The sequence below is a fragment of the Uranotaenia lowii genome, chromosome 1, assembly GCF_029784155.1.
Source record: "Uranotaenia lowii strain MFRU-FL chromosome 1, ASM2978415v1, whole genome shotgun sequence".
Taxonomy (NCBI): Eukaryota; Metazoa; Arthropoda; class Insecta; order Diptera; family Culicidae; genus Uranotaenia; species Uranotaenia lowii.
This window is the reverse complement of record NC_073691.1, coordinates 213,974,600-214,002,092: the sequence shown is the minus strand read 5'-3', so window position 1 is coordinate 214,002,092 and position 27,493 is coordinate 213,974,600. Positions and strand designations below refer to the sequence as shown.

General features: G+C 35.3%; 2 protein-coding genes across 3 annotated transcripts in view; one reads left to right on the top strand and one right to left on the bottom strand.

Annotated features, from left to right (window-relative positions):
• Positions 1 to 27,493, bottom strand: part of LOC129747245 (dopamine receptor 2) — a 361,371-nt gene that overhangs the window by 135,162 nt on the left and 198,716 nt on the right. The window lies entirely within an intron of this gene.
• On the top strand, positions 5,324 to 22,804 carry LOC129747253 (uncharacterized). 2 transcript variants are annotated; one of them, XM_055741363.1, is made up of 7 exons: positions 5,325 to 5,585; positions 5,874 to 6,050; positions 12,402 to 12,680; positions 12,983 to 13,183; positions 13,455 to 13,634; positions 20,930 to 21,205; positions 22,359 to 22,804. In XM_055741363.1, exons 1-7 carry the CDS (start codon positions 5,487 to 5,489, stop codon positions 22,422 to 22,424), a joined length of 1,278 nt encoding a protein of 425 aa, XP_055597338.1. In that variant the 5' UTR covers positions 5,325 to 5,486; the 3' UTR covers positions 22,425 to 22,804. The 2 variants fall into 2 exon arrangements, with proteins under 2 accessions (XP_055597347.1, XP_055597338.1); XM_055741372.1 differs by lacking the exon at positions 5,874 to 6,050 and having other exon boundaries at positions 5,324 to 5,585.

Sequence of the window (27,493 nt, the reverse complement as noted above, 5' to 3'; positions counted from 1 at the left end):
TCTGCGGCCCCAGGTGGACTTAATGGCGTAGGGGTACTTAGTATCATGAGTCGTCCAATTGCACCCATGGACCCAGAGTAGCATACTGGGGGGACTCGGTCGCTCGCCGTGCCTTGGAATGCAATCCGTTAAAAGGATTTACCACCTGGGTGATCAACTAAAAAAAAAAGGTCTAAGCCAAGATTAAGAACCCTCCCAACACACCAGAAATTTGCCAAATCGAAAAATATTGGACGATAGTTAAGCAGAACCTTAAGAAGACCCAAACAAAATCTGTTAGCAGCGAGATATAAGGATAAAGTAACTGCACAAAATCTGATGACCGGAGTCAAACGAAAGGCACGCCAGTTTGGACCAGGTCGACCGGAATTTATACTTAGAATTTCTTCCGCCTTTTTTCATACTGAACTTCAAAAATAGAAACTTAAATTTTTTTTATATCAACATATACCCGATTTACTCACAATAAAGTTTGAATTCGTTCTAATCCGAACACCCTTTATTGTGTTTGTTTGTCGGTTTGACCCAGTAGAACACCCGTAATGGAATGCAAATTGTTTTTGGTTTTATTTATTTTTTACTTTTGGTTTGTTTTCAACTTGGATCCATTTTATTGGCACTTAATTCATCGCACGGACTAACCGATTCACCCAAACGAAGGTGCTGCTCTTGATTGACACTTTTTTTGAGGAGAGAAATTTGCATCGAAATTTAATACCTTCTACTTGGTTTTCCCCCCAAAAGGAACGATTGGCTAAATGAGTGTTTGTTCTATCTATAGATTACGATCCATTTTCTGGGTACGCATTTCGAAACAATGATTCCAATTCCAATTTTAAGTCTTGTTCTTTTCTGGCTGCTAAAATTTTAAAGAGCAGATAGCCTTGAAAAATGCATTTTTTTTATGAAAACGAATAAAATTTACAAACGGTCATAGAAAAGTTGTTAAGAGTAATTTCTCCTTATTAATAAATATACTTACTCACTACTATTAGGTAGGTATTATAAGCGCTAACTAATCGCTTCGTTAAAACTATAAATAAGCTCAGCCTCTAACGGATTTCAACCGTAACGTCGCCGATTATGACAAATCATTAGAAGTAGTAAGAAATCTGTTTATACTTATTTATCTTGTGAAATAACTACTAGAAATGCTAACATTTTCCGATATGATTCAAGGAACGCCTCCCTGTTAAAGTTACGCTACAATAATTGCGCTGGAGGCCAAGTGACGTCTCGAGTTCTCACCGACTAGCAAGGTCAATTCTCTCACGCAAAGAGCAAACTAACCGAATTAACCGGAAACTTTCGCTTCGGATGATCGTCAACCAGTGAAAATGAAGGTACATACACAAGTCTCCATTAGGTTAGCAAGTGAGCAACAATGCAATGCAGTACATCACCTGATGGGTGTAACTAAAAGGCGTAACGCCGACAGAAATGGCACCTGTGTGGAGCTCACTTACAGCCGATAAGCAGCAACAATCTCAACACAGATCAATTACACGCATTATTGCTGCTGGTGCGCCCCGATGCATAATTGTTCACGAGAGGAGTTATTTCACGGGCATAAACATGACTTCCTCAAACCCGCATTTCCCCATCTTGTATCTGTACTACTAGACAAACTCTGTAACTGTAGGTATGAGCATGAAGTTTTGCTAATTGATGTGTACAAATGCAAATCGACCGGCTGCCAGCTGTCAGTTATTATTATTACTTAGTATTATGACTGAAGGTGCCACTGCATCGCATTTGCTATTGAAAGTGACGTCCGAGCTTTTATGTAATTCATAGTGCGTGATGGTGGCGTGGTTTTTTTTTGCCATTTTTGCTTCTAATTATTATCGGAAGTTCAGAGAGCACAGGTGTGACTGATGGTTCAAGTTTTGAGGGACAGGTTCTCCAACGATGCCATGTTTAGATAGGCTGGAGGAGGAGCTAATTATAAATTCGGATATAATTGATGGGTGAAAAATTTCCTAGACTAGAGGAATTTTTTTAATCTCGCTTTTTTGTACAATGTGTTCATTCAAATATCGATTGAATCGTTTTAAAATTCTTGGCATATTGATATTCATCTATTGTTTCAAATTTGATTCATTTTATTTTTTATTTCTTTTCTGTAATTATATCTAATTTTTGTCATTTTTAGCATTTTTGTTATTTCTGTCATTTTAGTCATTTTTATCATTTTTATCATTTTTGTCATTTGGTCATTTGTGTCATTTTGTCAATTTAATCAGTTTTGTCAGTTTTGTCAGTTTTGTCATTTTTGTCATTTTTGTCATTTTTGTCATTTTTGTCATTTTTGTCATTTTTGTCATTTTTGTCATTTTTGTCATTTTTTGTCATTTTTGTCATTTTTGTCATTTTTGTCATTTTTGTCATTTTTGTCATTTTTGTCATTTTTGTCATTTTTGTCATTTTTGTCATTTTTGTCATTTTTGTCATTTTTGTCATTTTTGTCATTTTTGTCATTTTTGTCATTTTTGTCATTTTTGTCATTTTTGTCATTTTTGTCATTTTTGTCATTTTTGTCATTTTTGTCATTTTTGTCATTTTTGTCATTTTTGTCATTTTTGTCATTTTTGTCATTTTTGTCATTTTTGTCATTTTTGTCATTTTTGTCATTTTTGTCATTTTTGTCATTTTTGTCATTTTTGTCATTTTTGTCATTTTTGTCATTTTTGTCATTTTTGTCATTTTTGTCATTTTTGTCATTTTTGTCATTTTTGTCATTTTTGTCATTTTTGTCATTTTTGTCATTTTTGTCATTTTTGTCATTTTTGTCATTTTTGTCATTTTTGTCATTTTTGTCATTTTTGTCATTTTTGTCATTTTTCTCATTTTTGTCATTTTTGTCATTTTTGTCATTTTTGTCATTTTTGTCATTTATGTCATTTTTGTCATTTTTGTCATTTTTGACATTTTTGTCATTTTTGTCATTTTTGTCATTTTTGTCATTTTTGTCATTTTTGTAATTTTTGTCATTTTTGTCATTTTTGTCATTTTTGTCATTTTTGTCATTTTTGTCATTTTTGTCATTTTTGTCATTTTTGTCATTTTTGTCATTTTTGTCATTTTTGTCATTTTTGTCATTTTTGTCATTTTTGTCATTTTTGTCATTTTTGTCATTTTTGTCATTTTTGTCATTTTTGTCATTTTTGTCATTTTTGTCATTTTTGTCATTTTTGTCATTTTTGTCATTTTTGTCATTTTTGTCATTTTTGTCATTTTTGTCATTTTTGTCATTTTTGTCATTTTTGTCATTTTTGTCATTTTTGTCATTTTTGTCATTTTTGTCATTTTTGTCATTTTTGTCATTTTTGTCATTTTTGTCATTTTTGTCATTTTTGTCATTTTTGTCATTTTTGTCATTTTTGTCATTTTTGTCATTTTTGTCATTTTTGTCATTTTTGTCATTTTTGTCATTTTTGTCATTTTTGTCATTTTTGTCATTTTTGTCATTTTTGTCATTTTTGTCATTTTTGTCATTTTTGTCATTTTTGTCATTTTTGTCATTTTTGTCATTTTTGTCATTTTTGTCATTTTTGTCATTTTTGTCATTTTTGTCATTTTTGTCATTTTTGTCATTTTTGTCATTTTTGTCATTTTTGTCATTTTTGTCATTTTTGTCATTTTTGTCATTTTTGTCATTTTTGTCATTTTTGTCATTTTTGTCATTTTTGTCATTTTTGTCATTTTTGTCATTTTTGTCATTTTTGTCATTTTTGTCATTTTTGTCATTTTTGTCATTTTTGTCATTTTTGTCATTTTTGTCATTTTTGTCATTTTTGTCATTTTTGTCATTTTTGTCATTTTTGTCATTTTTGTCATTTTTGTCATTTTTGTCATTTTTGTCATTTTTGTCATTTTTGTCATTTTTGTCATTTTTGTCATTTTTGTCATTTTTGTCATTTTTGTCATTTTTGTCATTTTTGTCATTTTTGTCATTTTTGTCATTTTTGTCATTTTGTCATTTTTGTCATTTTTGTCATTTTTGTCATTTTTGTCATTTTTGTCATTTTTGTCATTTTTGTCATTTTTGTCATTTTTGTCATTTTTGTCATTTTTGTCATTTTTGTCATTTTTGTCATTTTTGTCATTTTTGTCATTTTTGTCATTTTTGTCATTTTTGTCATTTTTGTCATTTTTGTCATTTTTGTCATTTTTGTCATTTTTGTCATTTTTGTCATTTTTGTCATTTTTGTCATTATTGTAATTTTTATCATTTTTGTTATTTTTGTAATTTTTGAAATTTTTGATTTTCTTTCGTAATTTTTGTCATTTTTATATTTTTTGTCATTTTTGTAATTTTTGTGATTTTTTCTTCTTTTTGTCATTTTTTGTAGTTTATGACATTTATGTTTTTTTTTGTAATTCAGAAATTTTTGTCATTTTTTCCTTTTTTATCTTTTTCATACATAGGCACCTATATGAATTCACTACTCAGAAAGTGATCTTGATTTTTTTGTTCGATACAAGTTAATGAGATCAACTATCGTAACCAATTCTTCTAGTTCTTTTTTGTATGTGAATGACGCATTTTCTGCATTTGTTGCTGCATTGCATAGCAAGAGCTAAGAGAAATAGTGCGAAAAAGTTGCCACACATTGCAGCAGCTTAACATGTTCCATTTTGCGGTTACTGGCTTGCATGGCTTAGTGATCAGAAATCAAAATGGTTCTTTTTTTTCAATTTTCAGTATTTTGAAACAATAAAAACCGTTCAGTTTTATTAAATCACAGTTTGAAAATAAGTTTACTGAACTTAGACAAATTGCTTAATTAGAAGATATGTGAATGAAGACTTTTCGAAAAGTTATCGCATGTGGTCAGTTTTTTTTGTTCCAATCCTTTTAAAGCCAAACAACAACGCAGAAAACCACATCATAACAATCCGAAGTGAGAGGAAAAGACAAAACAAAAACAAACCGAACGTAAAAACCCACCGACCGAACCGGCTTAAGCCTAGTCAAGCCAAGCCCAGCCATCAAGTTCATCATAACACCGCAACCTGATTTGACCGGGTAAGCAACCCACGGGCTGAATGACGTCACAATTATGACGCCAATCGGGTCGTTTGTTTCCATGGGAGCTTTTCCCCTTTTTCAGATTGATAACAAACCAGTTGACCAGGCACAGTGCTGCCATATTGGGTTGATCCTCTGATTGAAATTGTAGAAGAAGTGAATTCTCAAAACGACGTTGAGAACTTTTTAGTATTTCCAACACTTTGGAAATTAAACGTCTCTATTTTGACAAACTGGCATCTCTGGCCGAAGCTTTCCGCAGGTTGAACAATGATCGTCGACTCACCCGGTGGGAGGTTCAGTCTTAAATCGTCGCTCGCGATCGTCGGATGTGATTTAAGTAACGTCACCGTGCTTCGTTATTCAGTTAAACCAGACAAAAAAAAATCGTTGAAACTCAGAATCAGTCTGTCGACAGTTAAAATCTCGGTGAAAGAAGAAGTTTTGTGAAATGAAACAACTCCTCGTGGTGATTGCCTTGGTGGCAACTTTGGCCGGCTTTGGCCACGCTCAGGGCAACAATCGAAAGTGTGCCGCCAATGGAGAATATGTAATTAACACCTTTTAGCACCTTCCCCTAGCCTCTTTTGTCTCATACGCAGCACCACTTTGCTGCTCATTTGCGTATACCTAGTAGTTTCCCCAATCTTTTAGTTCCGGAAAGAAAACAAACATGGGCCACGTTAGAAAAAAAAGTTCTTCGATTTTAGATATTCCTACCTCCTTTCCGTAGTTGGCATTGAAGAGTGAAAATCAATCAATTTAGTGGATCATGCTATATATGATAGTTTTCTAGAAGAGTGAGAAAAAAAGTATCTATAATCAATCCCCCTTGCAGTGTCAACTTGCCAGCGATTGTTGTTCCGGTAGTTGTTTGAGCTTTTCGTACAAGTGTGTTCCGGTGCCTCCGGGCCCTGCCGTGGGAGTGACACTGGTTCCGGAACCGATCGATACCGCCAATCGATTCGGCGAAGATGGCGACACGCAGAAGACCTGCGCCAAGAATGGTGAATATGTAAGTGATTTTGCTCGTTAAATTATCCGTTTAGTGGTTTGGGAAACAAAAACAGTGAATTTAAATACGTTAGGTTTTCAAGAACCGGAAAGTGTTCAATTTTGAGTGAGACCCCCTCAAAACTAAAGTGTGGGAAACAGTTGAATGATTGCTGAAATTTAATAGATATTGCATAAGACAAGATATTTCATTAGCCGTCATATGAACTTCTTATGGCGATTGAAAAGGGAAAGCCAACTACAAATAATTGGGTTGCAAAATTAATCAAAATCAGCTCTTATGTTCTTTGCCATTCGGAAAAATTCATTTTTTTTTTGCCTTTTGTTATGTTAACCTTGTTTCAAATTTTATCATTATGGGATGAATCATCCAATACGATGAAAATCCCTGAAAAAAAATGTTTCAAATTCGTAGAACGTCAACAAAAACCATTAGTATGAATGAAATTGGAATTCAAATTGTCATGATCATTGTTTCTTTTAGCCAGTATGCGTATTCTTTTATCTATAAGAAAGACAAATTGTGTGTAATATGGCGTCTCTTTACGTTAAAAACTTTCTTCTTGAAAATTTAATAAGAAAACGAACTTAATAATTTTTCTTTTTTATAGTGTTATTTTCATTTAGTTTGGGATAGGAGGGGGATGTGTGGATGAACTCTGACATTTGAACGCGTAGGTCCTCCGACTGGATTGGTCTTGTGGCCCTCTGGTACAATATATATGGGAGAAGCGTTATCAGAACGAAAAACGCTGAAATCCGTAGGTTTGACAAAGAACGAAATATGTTCTGAAATTTTGAAAAAATCAATCTGGATGACCTTTTTTTTGGGTAATCAGGTATAATTTTCATTTATCCGAGAATCCCTATAATTTTTTCGACAATCCATAGAAAATCCATAGGAAATGCATAAAACCGTAGATTTTGAGCAACGATCCGAAGATCCGTAGAAGTGCTTAAGTCCGTAGATCTGACCACGATATATGGGAAAAAGTGATTGTCACCAAAATATGTTTTCTTTATTTTTTTTTATGAAAGTGAAACCTTTGAACCTTGATTAAGAGAAGTTCAAAGTTTTGGGGCTGTAGAGGTGACATTGTTTTGTGGAAAAGAATTAAAAAATCGATTTCTCGTCAATAACTGTTACATACTCGAGATACTGATTGATAAAATAAAAAATAGCAAAAAATGATTATTTTTTGGAAAAAAAAAATCTAAGTTTAGAATAATTTGTTAGAAATACAAATAGCTTTGCTTGATTGACTACTTACATCAGTCACATCCACCTTGAATCATTGAACCCGAAATGCCTCATACATTTTCTTAACGGTGAAATTCAACATGTTTTTGAATTGGTTCCAAGATAAAATTTTAACAACGATCTATACATTTCGAGTTCAATGATTGCTGACGTGCTACTCCGTGATTGACCGAGGCCATCAATGTTGATCAAGAGTCAAAAACATGGTGACTGGGATTGATCATCTGGCTTTGAACCATCAATAATGGCGCCGGCCATGTCCTAGTAGTGAAGAGATAGTTTGGAAAGAGCAGAAAGGAATGAAAGATCAATATCGCAATTTAGGACCTAGGTTACCTTTGCATCCTAGCAAAGAATTTCTTTTTAGAAATGAGAGGAAGGATTTTATTAGGAGACATTTTTGACTTGTGTGAAGGTTTTAATAAATTCTGCCCTGAACGTAGAACAGTCTAAAATACAAAACAGTTCAAATAAACCAAAAACATTATATCGGTCCAAAACTGGCATTGAAAATTTCAGTGTACCATGTCTGTCGAAAATAATGACAGAAAAGAAGTTCTTAATTGAACAGAAACAAATTGTCTTATCTTTTCTTGGGCCCACCACGTCCAAACACATATTACAGAATTATTTCTACTTATAGGGCCTTAAAAAAACTGTAGTTCCTCACGATAAAGGTTTCAATTCTATCAACCGTGTACTACAATTGGTCGCGATTCGACCAGACCGAACTGAACGCCATAAACTTGATTTGGAGAAAATCGAGTTCAAAGTTCACAGCCCTACCAATTGATACCATTTTATTAGATATCTCATTTAATCATTTTATCATCACATTTAGACTCTTATAAAGCCTTCGAGGCTATACTGGTCGATTTCTGATTACACATCAAGCCGCAAACTGAATTGTAATAGCAATATGTTTGCACCCAGTTCACTCTGGTCGAACAAAAATGTTTAAAAAATTGCCATGCGTTATCATTTGACTGGGCAATTTGTTCTAAAAGTAGGAGCCTACTAATAGGCGCTTTACAAGCAGCACCCAACGAGTATGGCTGATGCTTGGAAAATGTTTTTTTTCGTTGAGCCAGAGTGAACCGAGCCATACAAATTTCAAACTTTTGAAATTCGGAATATCTTTGATTGTTACTTATCGGTTCCGTTCTGAACGACAGTAAGCAATAAAATAAAGTATCTTTTATCGTTAAATGTTAAAAACTTTAACATCCCCTTGAGTAAATTTGAAAACAAAACTCAAGGGATTCGGTTCATTCTGGCGGAACGAAATTTTAACAATTGCTTACAATCGGAAATATTAAGTTTTTAGCCCCGGGAACGTTTTTTATCATTCAATTTATCAGATATTAGTTCGTGACGAGCCGAAGAACTGTTTTGAATCGAAAAAAACCAACACACATAAGATTGTTTCGCACAAAATCAGTTTTCATTACCGAAACAGACTTTTGTTTTTACCACTAAGGTGGCTCTCAGTTCACTTTGGTGCAACGCATTTTTGCTATTTCCAGTGTCTGCAACATTGAAATTTTCTAATAAAATCAGAAAAAATAGTAATAATGTTCTGATTTTCATTGGACAGGTAGTTTATCATGTTTCGCATCCGCTGCAATAGATAACTCAATTTTTTTCAACTTGGCGTTCAGTTCGGTCTGGTCGAATCCCGGCCAATTGTCTCTCATCTAAATTTTGAAAATTCAACTGTTCAATTTAACTTTCTGTTTAGTATCAATGTCATCTGCTATCTCGTTTCGCGAAAGAATGACTCTAATGGGTAAAATTCCAATAAAAGAAACCTAATTCGTCTTCGGCAACGCCCTTTTCTCATTTATTTCACAAAAATAATATTGAGAATTATCCGCAACGAATTTTCATGGATTGAGGAGAAATTCGAATCGATTTTTATTCGAATACATCCTACTTCTTGAAATTGATAGCCAAAATCTGAAGTATCACCAATTCACATTCAAAAATCTTATTTTGCACCCCGCAAATTTCGCTGTTTTAACAATATTTCAAAACTGGGTTCGACTTGATGGTCATTTCCAACAGGAAACATCGAGAAAACATCAATCTGCATATTAATCGTATTGTATTCTGAGAAATTTACTCCTTCAATATCGTTTAAAGTTAAATAAAAATTCAGAGTGATTTTCTAGCTAAATGGAAATATGCTTTTGAAAAAAGGTAGTTTTCTCCAATCATGCTTTCAAACTTCTTCCAGAAACTGCCATATCATCTCTTAAATATCTGCTACATTTTTGTTCACCTTTTCATTTAAAAACGTACACAAACTCTCAAAAAACTCTAAAGATGGCCTCAGGATGATTGGTGCTGGCCATGTAGATCAAAGGAAGACTGCTGTTTTCTACGCTTATGACCTTAAATGTTTTTTTTTTAATCACAATGTTTTACTAAGCCCGAAATTTTCTGACATTTTTTTCCGTTTTACCACCCATCACAAAAAAAAAATCTGAATGTAACACAAATGAATTCAATCCTGGTCTGGGCAACTCGATGCCGAAAAAAAAGTAGGTGCTTTATTTATCGCCCTGTGAGTTTTGGTGAAATAACGAAAACGCTCAACGTTGCAGGAGAAGTTGGCCATGCATTTTGGACATCGGACGTAATTTTTTCGTGCTCCGTGAAAATTTACCAAAATAATAGTTTAAATAGCCAAAAATATCGTGAAATTGTGCATAAAGAATGCAAAGGATAACGTTGATGTAAAGTGTAATGGTATGTCAAGTTTGGAAAGCAGCTTCCCGGAATATATTAATTGTGATTCAAAAAATAGTGCTTGAGAGGAAACAACAATGGATATCGGTGTGATCTGATTTTGGTTTACCCAATGCCAAATTTAAAGATTGATTTTCCAGCATATTCCAGTGTAAAAGTGTGCTTAGTGATCCATTGCTGGTGAAGTCAGGAAAAGTTGTTTTAAAAGACATCTGAAGAATTTCGAATAACAGCAATGCAGTGGCTTGACTCCAATCAGAAAGAATTGGGAGACAGCCCGGCCTAAACCTTCTATACCATTGAATAAACTTGGTGAGATCGCTTCTTTGTGAAAATTTAATGCTTTTACTCAATTTATCAGTCTCATTTGCCGAGTAGGATTTCCCATAGAAAATATCCCTTCCCTTTCCTATCTGAATACAGCACCCTGGGTCGTAAAAGTTCTCTGCACCTGAAACGTTTATTTTGCTGTATGTTTTGATGATTGAGTTGTACTTTGTGTATCAGCCAAGGCAAGATGTGTGTAGTCACCCAAAGCTATGCTATGCTATAACAAAAAACGCTCCAGGTTGCATTCTAAATATCATTAATATCCATTGGTCATATCTCGATGAATAAATTCAACATCCACCAGAAATTGCCATTGACTTTTAAACCATTCTTCCCAGCATATAATAACAGCGAAAAAACAGCTGCTACAAACTTTCCATAAAAAGCTTCCACATGAATGTGTTAATTTCTTAGGACTTCATAAGCCAACAACTGACGAATCTTTTCAGAACGAAACAATTTCGTCATTTTAATGACAGTGATCTATCAATCCTTATTTTGTTTTTAGAATCTCTAAATTGTTGCAATCTAACAATTACCTTCTCATGAAAATGGATGGATCAACCTCAAACGGGATTACGTTTTTCTAGGAGTCTCTCTTGATTACCTATTTTTCAGGTATTGAACTTTTCAAATTGTATTTTTCACTCATTCATCAAAATTTGAGCAACGTTCAAGTTCGTTGATACTAAGCCTTAACTGATATGAATGGTCAAATCGAGCAAAACAATACAATAGAAGAAAATCGGCAATAAACGACTGAAAATCGATTCGTTCCAGTCCATGTCTAGCTTTTGATAATTTGAAATAGTTGATTTAATTTCAAAAACCGTATCCAAAAAAAAAAGGTTCACATAACACCATCCACGAAGTTCAGCTGCTCCCATTGCCCGAAACTTCTAGCTAGAGAGGAAAACCCCGCACTGGTGATGAGTGATAGAACCCGATGCGGTAGATTATAAACCCGAACAAATTAAACCAAAACAAAACCCCAAACTTAAATGGTCGAAAAATGTTTTTCTGGGATTTTACCCGTCGAAAAATGGTGAGTAATTCACCATGACGAGAATGACCTTCACCAGGCAAACGATTCCCGCGCACCTTTCTGTTTCATTAGCAATTGGCTACAAACGTTTGCGCGTTAAAAGCGTGACGCCACTGTTCCACATGAATCGAAACCACCACTCTGGCTAAGTTAGGAGAACGAAATGGTTTGATGCGATTCATCGATTTGTGTACTGAATCACATTTCCATCTTGAGGTGGGAAATGTTGTTTTTTTAGTACGGCTTAACTTCTTTATAACTTATTCATTACGGAATGAGCAATCATTCTATTATGATATTTTAATACCCAATTTGCTCTAAAATGCATTTTTTTTTTTATATTTTTAATGATTGTGAATGCAATTAAAGTTAAGTAAATTTGTCATAATCGGGTTTAAAACATAGATCTGAAAAGTGGAAAATTGCCCTTTTCCACCTTCAAATCTACTGAAACGTTTGAAATCAATCAATTTGGTATCAAATTACGAACCATTTCCAACATCGGCAACCTTCGCAACGATTCGCTCCTGCCAAGTTTGACGACGAGTCGATCCCTTCTCAAGTTCAAACATTTGCACAGCGAGAAATCGAAAACACGTTGATAATTATGCGATTCGAAGCAATCAGAATGGGGTCAGGTTCGCTTGGAAGGCAAACACAGACTTGACACACCGCCGCCTGGTTTGGTCATCGTTCGTTCGAATCCGAGTAAGGACCAGATACTGATAACCGTCCTTATAAGCTGTTCTACAAATCAACGAGCCAATCGCTTGTGTACACATTTTAAGCCAGCGCGCATCGATCTAAAAGAGTCTACGTAGAACTGAACCCATTTGATGATCCGCCGACAAAATTTTTGTTCTGATGTTTATGTTTTCCTCGAATTTAGATTACCTTCATAGGTTATCGCTGCTTTTAGGTATTAATAACATTTCCATTTTTTTTTAAATTATTTTTCTCAGTGTCAAACCCACTCCGATTGTTGCTCGTCAAGTTGTCTGACATTTTCGTACAAGTGTGTCCCGCTGAATCCTCCGGCCCCGGGAACCGAACTCAGCTCATGGCCATCGCCGGTGCAACAACCTCCCCCAGCAGCTAGCAAACCGACCTCCGGCTCAAACTCAGGCTCTAGTTCAACCGGCGATCTTGGCAACCGTGTGGGCGAAGATCAGCCTGGCAGCACTGCTTCGATCAACTACATCACTTCGCCTCCTAAACGTTGCGCTGCGATTGGAGAATACGTAAGTTCGAACTCCCGAAGCAGGCTCTGCTTCGATCTAAATGCATGTTTACTCATTTATCGTTGCATGCTCGATTTTAATTTTTTCCATTTGTTCACATATTTTATATTTTCAGCACTGATCTTCATCGTCATTTTTAATCAAATATCAAAGCATGCTCTCTGTTTACCATAGTTCACATGACTCATCATTTTTTACCAAACAATCACCTTTCATCTCTTCAGTGCCAACTTCGATTGTTGCCAATTTACTCGAAATCAAACGCTAATTGTTTTTTTGCGCTCTACTTTGTAAATTTTCAGTGCCAAACATCATCGGATTGTTGCTCGGGGGCTTGCCTTAGCACCCGCTACAAGTGTGTGTCATCCGGATCGGGTCCAGCAGATCAACCCGCACCCACCAATAACAACAATAACAACAACAATGGAGAGGATGTCGGCAATCGGTTCGATGGATCCACCGACACCACGACTCCTCGCAAATGTGCCGCCGTTGGCGAATATGTAATTATAACCGCAGATCGCATTATTGGTGTTACTTTTCGTTTGTTTGTTTATTCGTTTATATGTTCTTTATCGTGCCTGCCTTCTCTCTAAGAATAACCACTTAAGATTGATTTTCATCTTTCAATGCCTGCTTTGTGTTTTTTTTCCTTAATATTTGGGGCTGCATGTCTGTTTTCGCATGTTTTGTTTTCCGTCGCTTGCTGTTTTAAAAACTTTAAAAACAAATTGTTTTCTAACATTTCTGGTTTCATTCTCATTCAATTTACAGTGCCTGGTTGCATCGGATTGTTGTTCGCTTAGCTGTCTCAGCTTCAAGTATCAGTGTGTGAACAACTATCCCCTAAGTGGCCAGTCGGTTCAACAAAGTTCTTCGACGTTCACGGAAAATCGTTTTGGCGGTAGCAACAGCGGCAACAACAATCGACAGTGCACTGCCAATGGAAAATACGTGAGTACAAGTCCTGTTTGCTGGATAAAGAACTAACATCAATTAGATTTATAAGAAAAAACTCAAGAGCTTTTTTAATCTCATAGAGCGTTAATCGATACTGCTTCAGCAGTTTTGTAGCTGTTGTGCTTCAATTTTATTTAAATCATTCAAAAAAAATCGTGATAATCTATAAATTTATAAATCACATCTAATTGAAGCCAAATTTTAATTTGGCTTATACGTTGCAAGCAATTTTATGTTGCCTTTTACTATGGATTGCGACATGTTTTGTCCCAAATTTCACTGCACCCCAATATTTTTAATGACGAACTGAACACCTTAGAAGTAACAGGCCATCTAATGTCATTCCATAAATAGTCGTATAAGGTTGCCAGATTGCCCGAATTTATCCGGGTTTGCCCAGATATTTAATACCAAATTTGGGAATAGTCCGGCACGGCCCTGTTGCCCGGATGTCATTGAAAAATGCCCGGTTTTATTCACTATATTTGGCAAATCAAACCAAAAAAACAAATTGTGTTGTTAAACTTTTTTATTTATGCCTCCAGAACGAAATGTTTTGAGCAAGTATTGCAAAAATAGTAATGAAAAGTTTTTTGGCAGTTTTAATGAAGCTTTTTTAATTTTTTTTTTCTTGATTTTTGTTGAGTTTATTGTGGGTTTTGACAAAATTCGCCCGGATATTGCCCGGATTTTTAACGTCAATATTTGTTTTCAAAATTTGCCCGGATAAAACCACGTTTTATACCGATTTGCCCCAATTTAAAATTTTTTCTTGATTTTTGTTGAGTTTATTGTGGGTTTTGACAAAATTCGCCCGGATATTGCCCGGATTTTATCGTCAATATTTGTTTTCAAAATTTGCCCGGATTAAACCACGTTTTTATACCGAATTGCCCCAATTTTCAGGCCCGGATGCGTATTGAATAAATTCTGGTTATCTCATAGTACCATTTTGAAAACCATTCGATCTTTCACTGAAGTGCGCTGAAAAATTCTATCAAACTTTGATTATGTCGAAACCTTTTCAAGAGTAAGATATCGGGGTTTAAATGGAAAGACAACTCGTCTTTATTCGGACGTTTATTCAACCTTCATCATAATAACAACTTTTCTCGCCTAAAATACAGGAAATAAATAGGGAAAATCTTACAAACTGGCAACCATGAGCACTCAAAAAATTGGGTACGATACAAAGGATAACCCATCGATGATTGTGACGTTCGATTTAGGGTGACCATTGTTGCTGAGATTCAACATACTTGAATCCAGGAAAGATGCAGACCCCTTCGTAAAGACGATCATATGATTAATATCTTTGACTTAAATTTTTGGTGAAATGCATCATAGATGTCACTATTTATGTAGGGAACAACTTACGGAATACAAGACTCCTCGGCATAGATGAGACGAGTTGTTTCTTTAAAAAATCTTGATAGACTGTTTGCCCTCTGGCGTTCGACCGAATTTTCCTTTCACGGAATAGTCAAAAAAATATGAAAGAAGGTTATAGTTAAGAAAAGCTAGTCAATCTCTTATTTCTATCCTAAAAGTTCGGGAATATTTGTAAGCTAACGAACATTTTGAAAGTCAACTAAGGATGAATCCTCTCTTTTTTTCCATTCGATTAACCCTCCACTGTAGACGAGCCCATTTATATCCTCGGCATTTTTTCACATTTGTTAGCTTTATTCAGAACTGTTAAAGTAAGCTAGCCAGATTGCCCGGTTTTATCCGAACTTGTTCAGATATTTGGCTAAAATGTAAGGAAAAGCCCGTCCCGGCCCGGTTGCCGGGATGTATCCACTTTATTTGCTAAATCTAACAAAAGCTCACATTAAGTAATTATAGGGGAGAGTGGGGATACTCGATCCCCTTTTCTTATTTTCACCATATCTTTTTGGAAAAATTTAGCAACTCGTCGTCTTTGACATTTTCTGACAGCTTGTAACTTCAAGTTTCTATGCTCCAATAATTATAAATAATAAATAATTATAATTAGAACGATACTTGAACCCGTTGATGAACTAGAAGCATTTTCGTGGGAGTAGAAATATTGCGATTTTTCTGAACTTAGGGAAGACTTGATCCCCTATTGAAGGAGACTTGATCTTTTATTCAGGAAGCCCTAATCCTTGTATAAAAATCCAACAAAACCCCAAGATAGAATGTTAATTGACTATTTTGGTCATGTTTGTTCTCATTTCACAATTTATAGCAGACATAAGAAGAAAATTCTATCACTTTGTCTCAACGCTAATAACATTGCATACTTAAAGGCGCAATTTTTTATAATTAAGAGAAAACTAATTATTTTTGCTCTTTTCTTCAGACAATTGTTTGATCAATATTAGTTTTTGGATAAATATTAGTAATTTCGTATTCAGCAATCACAACGATCAATTCAGAAGAAGAATATGCCGTTTGGAAGGGGGATCAATTGTACCCAACTCTAGGGGATCAATTGTACCCATAATCAACATTTTAGAAAACTTTTTCTGAAAAAAGTTGAGAGTTTTCCATTGCTTTGAAAGTATGGCATTATGAAGTTAATTTTACGCTCGAACGATTGATACATTGGAACAAATATTTTTTTCATAGTTTTCCCATTAAAGTTCAATTACTCAAACAATTATTTTGTGAAAAAAATTTTAAACTATAAACATTGTTATTTCGCTCATTTTGGCACATTTTTCTAGAACATTTGATCTTTGTAAGACATTCCAGTTTCGAGATATAGCTAAGGAATCAAGTATCCCCAGGGATCAAGTATCCTCATTCTCCCCTATATATTTTGATTTTTGCGTCCAGAATCGATTTTTTAAACAAGTTTTATCAAAATTTTCATGAACGGTTTTTCGGAAGCCTCAAAAATGATTTAGAACCTGCATAGGTGTTTTGATGGAAAAATTCTTTTATTGTTATTAAATGCTTCCGTGAATTGGCCCAGATAGTGCCTGGAATTTTGGCTGACAATTTTGAAATCAAATGCCAGGATTATGTCAGGTATTAAAATAAAATTGCTAGGATTTGTCCAATCCGGTCACGCCCAAGAAAAATTCTGGCAGTCATATGTTAAAGATTTCATATATAAACAAAAAAAAATCAAAATATCTTATTTCTTTTATTCCACTTTTCAAACAATAAACTATAGAAAAAAAAAACAAACAATTCAGTTTTTTTTTTGCATAAAAAAACATAATAAGAGGTCAATAAAGTTATTTTCATTAAAAAACTTTTTTTTTCTCAACGTAAATTGAGTAGTGAACCAATGCCAAATCAGGCCAAAACAGTACTGGGTGATATGCTTACATACGGTTCAGGCACTCTCGGACGTGAACAGCTGTATTCATTATGTCAGTGTTCATGAACGCATGCCAAACTGTGCAAAAAAGTAAGTGCATAAAAGCTTATATCGAGAAAACACGATTTAAAATTTTTGTGTTTTCCATTTTTCATATATTTTTCGAGAATTTGTACTGAATCAAAGCAATCGATAGATTCCTTTTTATTCAACCACGGTGAATAAAAAGTTCATATACCGGTATTTCGATAGCACCTTACTACCTTCTTCAGTGAGCGTTTTCGATTGATCGAAATCGAACAGTGTAAAACTGGTCACCCGGATGCGTTTTGTAATCAAACTTGCAAGATGTTTCATCGTCGATGATAACGCACACCGAATTTCCACACAATCATATTTCATCATCATGATATGATCATGATCACATAATTTACGAGCTCTTGGTTTCACAGTAGCAGCTTATTTTTTACCCCGCCTCGGCTTCTTCTACTTCTATATGTCTTAAGACCCAATCTTAACTTGACACGATGGACTGTACTGAGAGGGAATTCTTCTTTTTGGTCTGCATGGCTTTTCGGTTTAAAGTTTTGTCCACCTGACCCGGTTTCCACCCAGCTATTTTTTCCACGAAGCTGCTTTCCTTTCCATACTTCCGAATCGAATTTGGGACCGCTTCAATGTAGGGGAGAGTGGGGATACTTGATCCCCTTTTCTTATTTTCACCATATTCTTTTGGAAAAATTAAGCAACTCGCCGTCTTTGACATTTTCTGACAGCTTGTAACTTCAAGTTTCTATGCTCCAAAAATTAGAACGATACTTGAACCCGTTGATGAACTAGAAGCATTTTCGTGGGAGTAAAAAAATTGCGATTTTTCTGAAGTTAGGGGAGACTTGATCCCCTATTGAAGGAGACTTGATCTTTTATTCAGGAAGCCCTAATCCTAAACCTAAATCAAACAAAACCCCAAGATAGAATGTTAATTGACTATTTTGGTCATGTTTGTTCTCATTTCACAATTTATAGCAGACATAAGAAGAAAATTCTATAACTTTGTCTCAACACTAATAACATTGCATACTTAAAGGCGCTATTTTTTATAATTAAAAGAAAGTTAATTATTTTTGCTCTTTACTTCAGACAATTGTTTGATAAATATTAGTTTTTGGATAAATATTAGTAATTTCGTAATCAGCAATCATAACGATCAATTCAGGAGAAGAATATGCCGTTTGGAAGGGGGATCAATTGTACCCAACTCTAGGGGATCAATTGTACCCATAATCAACATTTTAGAAAACTTTTTCTGAAAAAAGTTGAAAGTTTTCCATTGCTTTGAAAATGTGGCATTATGAAGTTCATTTTACGCTCGAACGATTGATACATTGGAACAAATATTTTTTTCATAATTTTCCCATGTGAGGAACATTTTAAAGTGATGAAAAAAGATCTTCAAGTTACATTTTGTGAAATTTTTCAAACAAAGTTCAATTACTCAAACAATTATTTTGTTAAATTTTTTTAAACTGCAAGCATTGTTATTTTGCTCATTTTGGCACATTTTTCTAGAACATTTGATCTTTGTAAGACATTCCAGTTTCGAGATATAGCTAAGGAGTCAAGTATCCCCAGGGATCAAGTATCCTCATCCTCCCCTATACTTCTTTCATTTTCGCCAACTGACTCAGCGAAATGTTGGAGAAAGTACACCATTTGTGCACGATATTTTTGCGCATTTCCGGGAAAGTGCTTCTCGTTTTCACGTAAACTAGTAAAACTGGAGCCCACGATTTACAGGTTAAACTGTAAACAACATCACCCAAAAGCAATTAGCTGTTTCAACGTCATCCGAAATGAGCAGAGTTGTATAAAAATTGTGCTTGGACATAATGGGACACCCTATACATTCTGGTTCACAGCTTGCTTTTTGAATACTCATATCCACCATATATCAATGCACAAAACTGATGCCGGCTACATCAATGGGGATTTAAAAAAGGAATACCAATACGATACTTTTTTGGTTCAACTTGTAACCTCTCGTTCCTGCATAATTCAAACATACGTTTAAGTAAGTCAGAAGCAGAGCTCAGCAAGTATAACTACCTTTTAGGCACAATTTTCCCGTATGTTTGGATAACGTGCCGCTATTAAGCCTACCCCCATTCTGATATCTGATAACTACCTTTGGAAACCGTCTTAACGTCTGCGAATACAAAATTTAGAACCTTAGGAAGACATTGTTTTAGCTGAAAAAAGGAAAAAGAATCAATTTTGAGAAACGGTGCAATATTTTGTTTACACCTCCTATGCTTCTGGACATTTCATAAGAGAATCCTTTTTCATTAAACGTTGACGTAATATATTTTGTGACATTTTGAAAAGAAATTAGTGTCAATTACTTTCCAATATGCGATAAAATTTGATAATTACTGAACTACGCTTTCACGATCTATTCAAATTGAAACTACTTCTTTTCCAAACCGTCATCCCTGTTAAATTAGAAAACACGCTAAATGGCTTATGTAGGTCTGGGTAAACACTAGACTTATGCCAAATTAATATACCTTCTAAAAAAGTCTTTCTGAAGCATTCTTAATCCTTTGAATAAATTTTCGATATAAATCGAAACCAGAGCTTTTTCGGAACATAACTATCCATCTACTTGCTTAGAAACTATAGCAACGAAACGCAAAAATCTTTTATTATCTGACAATCTAGAACCAAATGATTTTTCTTTTCCAGTTTGAATGTTATGGATGATTGGATTGTATATCTCTAGATACACTTGTCATTCTGCTGGAAATTTTATTTTAGTCCACGAGCCGCGATGATTTCATTATGGAAAACTTGAAATGAGAGATTACTCTAAATTAGTCTAAAAGTCTTCAAGTGGTATCTACATTCCCCGATTCAAAAGAATGGATTGAAATAAAACATAATACTTAGCTGCGATTTACTGCAAACTACTATTTCTTCAGAGGACATTTCGAGAAGAAAATTTATTGGATCGCTTTTCGATAGCGTGACAGGTAGATCCTGCTTTACTATAGAAGATGATCGCCAACGACATGACCTGTATAGACTGGTTCCACTTGTTACTAAATAACATTTCGAAAATAAAAGTTTTCTCAGGACACCGATTTTGACACACACACGGCAAAAATTTTCTTCGTCCTGTTCTGTCAAAGCCTACTTCACTTCTCCTGGATTGCACAAAAGTCTGATACTGTTAAAAAAACTTGTTGTTGGTTGATCTCTTGATGAGTTTGATTCATGCGTTTTCGATCTTTTTCCAGAATAATTAACAAAGGCGAATAGATTCTGCGAAGTACTTTTTGCGATTTCTTTTATTATTTAAGATTATTTTAACCACTATGAAAAATACAAGTTTGCGGATTGAAATATTTTTTTCTTCGGCAAAAACAATAAAATATTTTGAAAAAAAATTATGTTATTATGATAATACCTACACATTTTACTTTAAAGAACCTAAAAAATCTACAATTTTCATTTAAGAACATCTGTGAAAGAAAGTGAGCTAATGGAGCAAATGGATGAATAATCAAGCTCCCTCCAAGATTTTTTAAACAAATTTAAGATAACTCAATTAGCAGACTGACTCATGTGCGGTTATATCATGATAACATCACAATTGAATTCAGTCATGATTAATCTAAGTTCACCATAATTTAATGAATACATCGAAGAATTCAACATCTCAATCTCTGCTGACGAAACTTGTTCTAAAAACCCCTAAGAATTGTGACTCAGTTGTTCAATTGACCGAACGCCCTTCAATAAAATCGTAACCAAATCAACAAAGGTAAAAAAACATCCAGCTCACAAATGCCCCAGTAACCAAACACTAACCTGTTCCGTTGAATTGGATAATCTTAAAACCAGTTTAATTCCATCCTCCAAAATTTTTTCCCTTCTTTTACCCCCTGCAAATAACTCAAACAAAAACAAAAAAACGGAACAACAGTGCTTCCACGGAGGCGAGTGCTGTTCGGGAGCCTGTTACAAATCGTTCTGCGCCACTCAGATCCAGCTGGGAGTTCCGGAATCGGTCCTAACCGACCCGGCCATTGCCGGAGGTCCCCGAGTGCAGGTCAACAGTGTGGACGAGCTGATTACGCGTTTTGGCGGCGGCGGAGGAGCCCAGGTTGCCGATTCGAATGCCTCCGCATCCGGCCATCGGGCCAACATCGCCACCCGGAATGGGGCCCTCGGCAAGCAGTGCGTCGTCGTTGGCGAGGGGGTAAGTTGTTACTAAAAAAAATATTTGTGGAACACTCACATGTCCATCACTGGGTTTATTTATTACAATCTACTAACTAGTTAATCACAGGGAACAAACTAATTTGCCTTAATTCCAATTTCAAGCAAAACTCAGCCATCAAAGGAGAATTCAGTGAAACGAAAATTTTTTGTAATGTAAATTTTTTTTAAAATTATTTATTTAAGAGTTACAGTTACTAGAATAAATCTGAACTGGCTTTTCGTGAGTTATGAACCTACAAATGTTTATCATAGATCTCTCACCCTCACTTGAAAACATCTAACTTAAATTTTTCCCAAGTGCATCATTCAAATTCAACTCAACACATCAATCAGCGAGCCACTTTCGACAACGCATGTGGTTCCCGTCACGCAAAAGCCCTCAAACCAGAGACTGACCGAAAGGCCAGCCGGCCGGTTCCGTCATAAATAATTGGTCAAAAAGTCCACACGCACGCGGTACACGACCTTCCTTCCTGTCTAATCTGGAGAGAACCATCCCTAAATCCGACCGGCCCAGTCGATTGAACATTTCCGGTCTCGCATTAATCCTCGGTCACAACCAAATGAAATCGGAAAGAACAGAAATAGAAGGAAAAAAACGGCTTGCAGGCGAAAATAAAATGGCTTATCGTAATTAATCAATGCCGGACGGGTGGGTTTTCCCCCCAAACCTAGCCTACCTATAGGCGGTGATTTCCCCCGAATCGTGTTGAAATTCCTATCCGGTTGATGTTGTTGCTTAATCAAATCCAGGCACGCAAACGATCGTTTTCCGCTTTCACACCCGATGCGGGGTGAGTCGTGCTTTGATCTCTTGATGAACTGGGAAAATGGAAATCGCACTCAACACGGATTGATTTTTTTGGATTTTTTTTAAGATCCAAAATTGATATTTGTTTGGAAATTTTAAAAAAGTTTAACGTCTCACTCGAAAAGGGTTGGATGTTGTTTGTTAATAGAAATAATTTTTTCCTCGTATCCTCTTGCCTAGAATTGTTCAAAGTAAGGTTCTATCTTGCAATGTCAATGTCGATTCCAGAAGCCAAAATTAAAAGTTAAATATAATGTCAAATTTTTCAAGAACTTATTAAAACTTCTAACACACATAATTTCTCTATCTCTCATTTTAGTGTTCGCGACATGAGGACTGCTGCTCGACAAGGTGTCATTCGTATCGACGCAAGTGTGTAACTTAGGCTTGACATTTTTTTCTGGAATGGACACGAAAAAGGAAGAACAGAACAAATACTGTCCACCACAAAGATACACACATTCGTGCATCTCGGACGTGGTCCCTTAACACTTTATTTTGATTTCGTACCAATCCAATGGCAGTCGAAAGTCTGTGTGTAACTTATTTTAACACATTTCTGCTTGTCATCCAATCATTCCCAATTACTTTTTGCTTAGATTTTAAATTCTTTAGTCTGTAAGTTTGAGCATCATGTAGAAGCTGTGATGATAAAACAAAAACGATCCTTTGTGAATGAGCGAAGAGATAAAAGTGACTGATGGTATGGGTCCAATTATGGACCGATGCATAAAAGGTAGGCAAAATAAAGAGAATTGACAAAAACCGGTGACTTTATTATTTGTTTTAACTGATCACATCCCAATTCATCTATATTTGAAATTACAGAAAAAATTGCTCTTTCTTAAGTTCGATAGCAAAAAAAATCAAGATTCAAAATTCAAGATTGAAAATTTCAAGATTCAAGATTCAAGATGCAAGCTTCTAGCTTCAAGCTTCAAGCTTCAAGCTTCAAGCTTCAAGCTTCAAGCTTCAAGCTTCAAGCTTCAAGATTCAAGATTCAAGATTCAAGATTCAAGATTCAAGATTCAAGATTCAAGATTCAAGATTCAAGATTCAAGATTCAAGATTCAAGATTCAAGATTCTAGATTCAAGATTCAAGATTCAAGATTCAAGATTCAAGATTCAAGATTCAAGATTCAAGATTCAAGATTCAAGATTCAAGATTCAAGATTCAAGATTCAAGATTCGAGATTCAAGATTCAAGATTCAGGATTCAAGATTCAAGATTCAAGATTTAAAATTCAAGATTCAAGATTCAAGATTCTGGATTCTAGATTCTAGATTCTAGATTCAGATTTTAGATTCTAGATTCAAGATTCTAGATTCAAGATTCAAGATTCAAGATTCTAGATTCAAGATTCAAGATTCAAGATTCAAGATTCAAGATTCAAGATTCAAGATTCAAGATTCAAGATTCAAGATTCAAGATTCAAGATTCAAGATTCAAGATTCAAGATTCAAGATTCAAGATTCAAGATTCAAGATTCAAGATTCAAGATTCAAGATTCAAGATTCAAGATTCAAGATTCAAGATTCAAGATTCAAGATTCAAGATTCAAGATTCAAGATTCAAGATTCAAGATTCAAGATTCAAGATTCGAGATTCAAGATTCAAGATTCAAGATTCAAGACTCAAGATTCAAGATTTAAAATTCAAGATTCGAGATTCAAGATTCAAGATTCTAGATTCTGGATTCTAGATTCTAGATTCAGATTTTAGATTCTAGATTCAAGATTCTAGATTCAAGATTCAAGATTGAAGATTCAAGATTCAAGATTCAAGATTCAAGATTCAAGATTCAAGATTCAAGATTCAAGATTCTAGATTCTAGATTCTAGATTCAAGATTCAAGATTCAAGATTCAAGATTCTAGAATTTAGATTCTAGATTCAAGACTCAACATTCAAGATCAAAGATTCCAGATCGGCTTTTACGCCAAGTTGATTGCCTCAAATATACAATTTTTAATTTTTTTTATTGGAAAATTTTGTTTCCGCTGTGATCATGGTGATATTTCTGAGTTGTTTTGATCCAATGTTTTGGAGCATCACTTGCCTACACTAGGGTGTTTCACATACAATGACGTCAAAGGTTGCTTTGAGAAGCATTTATGAAATATTCGAATATTTTCTTAGGTTTTATTATAAAAAGAATTTATTTTTTGTGACAGAATATGAGTAGCAGAGAGAACTAGGTACAATGGAATGTATTCGGGTTTTCAGCTTTTGTATTTCACATTCTCAGTCAATCCATTGGCAAGTGCATTTTCCCCCGAACTACCCTAGACATGGTTGTCCATTTCTACCCGAGCGGCTTGAAAAATGCGACTCTGTGAACTTTTCGTTCTGAAACATTTGCCCGGCTCTGATGGGATGCCGGGCGTACACCCAATCAAAGAGCAGAGAAGACTTCCCGAGGGTGAAAGCAAGAGAAAAAATCAGCACTTATAAGGCTGGAAAAAATGTAAATTTCTTCTTCTGTCACCCCCCTGCTTTAAAATTTCCGAAAAACTCAAAGGGGTATATAGTTTGATTTATTTTATGGAAATTTCGAAAAATGGATCAGATATCCGAAAGAATACAAGACCAAAAAACAAATTGTGGAAGATGGGAGTTATATCACCTTTTGCATTCTTCATTTTATTGCATTTAAAAAAAAAAAAATTACTTGATTAATAAGTTTTGTGCAATGATATAGTATGCAATTTTATCGTTTCCAAGCTTTCAAGCAATGTATTCAAATTTATTTGTTTTTCGCAATATTTTTTAATGTATAAAATGTATGAATAGCTCTCACATAAGAGCAGACATTTCAGAAGTGCATTTTTCACAAATGGAATCTTTAAAAAAAATCTAAATCAATTTAAATCTTTTTCCAGTACAATAAACAACTTAAACACTCCGTTAATTCCGGAAAAAACCATCAAATTTATTACTTTGGTTTACAGAAAACAGGATAAAATTCCAATTATTTTAAACCAGGATTTTTCCTTGTTAGAATGCTTTCCAAAACAGAACTTCAGTAAATTTCGCTTACAAATATTTCCAACTTTTATTTTTTGAATGTAAGTTTTTGTGAAAATATCACTTTTTCATTCAAAAACTTTTGAAAAACATAGCTGAATTTTCAATGGCAAGAAAATACCAGTTTTCAAAACTCAATTTACCGATTTGTAGCTATGATTTTTTTTTTCAAAAATTATTTAAAATATTAGAAGTAGACCTACAAATTGATTCTACTTACTTTTTAAGAGATGTCTAAAGTAAAAAGTCGTAGTAAAATGAGTTTTAAAATCACCGAAAATTTTCACCTTTTTGTTTACATTTTTTCTAACTACAAAACGTCAAACATTTACCGGGCATCACGGATCGTTTCGTGCTATTTGTTTGCCTACTGCGGCAGGAAGAGGAGGAATAAAATAGCACTTCAGGGGTGTACTTATGTGCCTGATTTTCCAGGATTTGCCTGACTTTTGGAGGCCCAACCTGATAAACCTCCGGCTTTCCTGATTTTTGGAAATAAGCCCGATTTTCCCTGATTTTTGTGAATATGAGGGAAAATGAGTGATACAGAAATGCATTAAAGACATTGGTGGAGGTCAAAATGCGGATTGACGACCAAAAAAAAGGTCCTCACTTCGACAGAAATTTCAGTTTAAGCTTGTTCCCTGGTTTCTAATCCTCTTGTCCCTGAATGTAGAAAAATAATTCTGGCAGCCCTGGGGGTGTGGTTTGGGATTTTTCCTTCTCTCACAGTACCCCTGCTATTGAGGCACCGGTATCGGACCCGACGAGGAAGAATTTTTAAGCTTCGCTGTCGCTTTTAAAATGTCTGCATCGTTGAATGAGGTTAGACATTTCTCACAGCCATATTCAGTCGCTGTGAAGAGAGAGAGTTGAGAAATGGACACAGCTATGAAAATACTAGAAACTTTGCAGCAAAATTATGACAGATTCCGGGATCAGTGTTCGTTGTACGGGCGACCACGAACATTTGTAGTATGTTGGAAAGAGTTCCAGCCGCTGACCTAGATCAGAGAGATCAGACGAATAGCTTCAAAGCAGACGTTCTTGAAATTCTGGTAGAAGGATGTAGAAGTGACTTCGAATGGGACCATTAACACGTTCGACGCCATGGGGCCCATATTCGGGTGACGGGTGTATTTCCTGGGAAGCATCGTCACATCAAAAACGTGTGACGCTCTCTTACTCATGTTAGCCCCTCAGTTTAGCCACACGTTGCAAAGCTGGGAGCTCTTCTTCTTTATTTCGTCGCTCCGAGAATTTCTTTGGTCCCGGCAAAATGAGCGACGAACATGTTAAGGCACAGTATAATTTGAACAAATATTCTGACTGGATAAGGTGCGGTCGTTTAGCCATGATTTGTAACTAAAGTGCCTCACCCGGAGTAATTAGACTCAACACGCAATTGACTCAGTTCAAATAACGATTTATATCTCGAAGGCTGAAAGCCTGAAGTTCAGTCAGCGACTAGAAACGTTTTATCTTGCGCAAAAATTAAGCTCAATGATTTTAGTGTAATTTGCTATAAGCATTCTTATTTCTTTTTTAAAGCTCGACAATTAATATTTTATGATGAAAAACTGTGTTGGCCCAATGCCATTTGGATATGCTTAAATCTAGCCAAACCTGGTACCGCTACAAACAAACTGATCAGCTGCTCAGAGTCAGATCATGCGTACGTGACTCTCTTTCTCCTTCCACTAACATGCAATCATGCGAAGATGGGGCTTCATAAATTCCTTCACAGAAGAAGCGGTCGGCTGTTGCTGCTGGATGATATTTGGCTCTCCTCTCCATCCGCCAGTCGGGTGCGCTGGTAGGCGTTATTCTCTCCCACAGAGACTGGATGATGCAATTTGGCAATCAGCTGAGTTATGTTGGTTTCATGCAATGATGTCGTTTTGTGTCCCTGCGAAAATCAGGCCTTATTTTAAAGGTCCTGAAAGTTATCGTTAGTACGCTTGAATTTTGGCTTATGGTTCGTCGCATACCTGCGTCGTTGACGAGGACCTTCTTGATTTTCGTACAGTACCAATGTTGCACCTCGATGCGAACGAAACTGGACTGCCGCTTAATGGCCTTATGCGCGATTCTTCCCGTTAGATAGAGCAACCGAAGTGTCTTGAGTGACCGTAGTGATGGCGTCAACTAATGAATGTACACACATGAGTGAAGATGATAATTTTATACCGGTTAGATTTTACCTGATGTTCGATAGTTTCCTTGTGTGGTTCTTTTGCTAGTAAGCATATGCTTCTCGCGTTGCAACGTTGATTCCTATGCTTGTAAGCCCTTGTTGGCATCCATACATGCAAGGCTTGCCACTTGCCACCGTGTGGTTGTTGGATTGTCAATGTTGATCTGTCTGTGAATTGTGAATGATGTTAACCTTTTGTGGGGGTTTGAGGGTGGTCCTGATTACCTTC

What these genes read in the sequence shown, in the direction of transcription:
- LOC129747253 (XM_055741363.1), top strand. Translation starts at nt 5,487, where the DNA reads ATGAAACAACTCCTCGTGGTGATTGCCTTGGTGGCAACTTTGGCCGGC. An exon ending in GCGCCAAGAATGGTGAATAT is followed by an intron (nt 6,051 to 12,401) that starts GTAAGTGATTTT and finishes TATTTTTCTCAG; the next exon opens with TGTCAAACCCACTCCGATTG. An exon ending in GCGCTGCGATTGGAGAATAC is followed by an intron (nt 12,681 to 12,982) that starts GTAAGTTCGAAC and finishes GTAAATTTTCAG; the next exon opens with TGCCAAACATCATCGGATTG.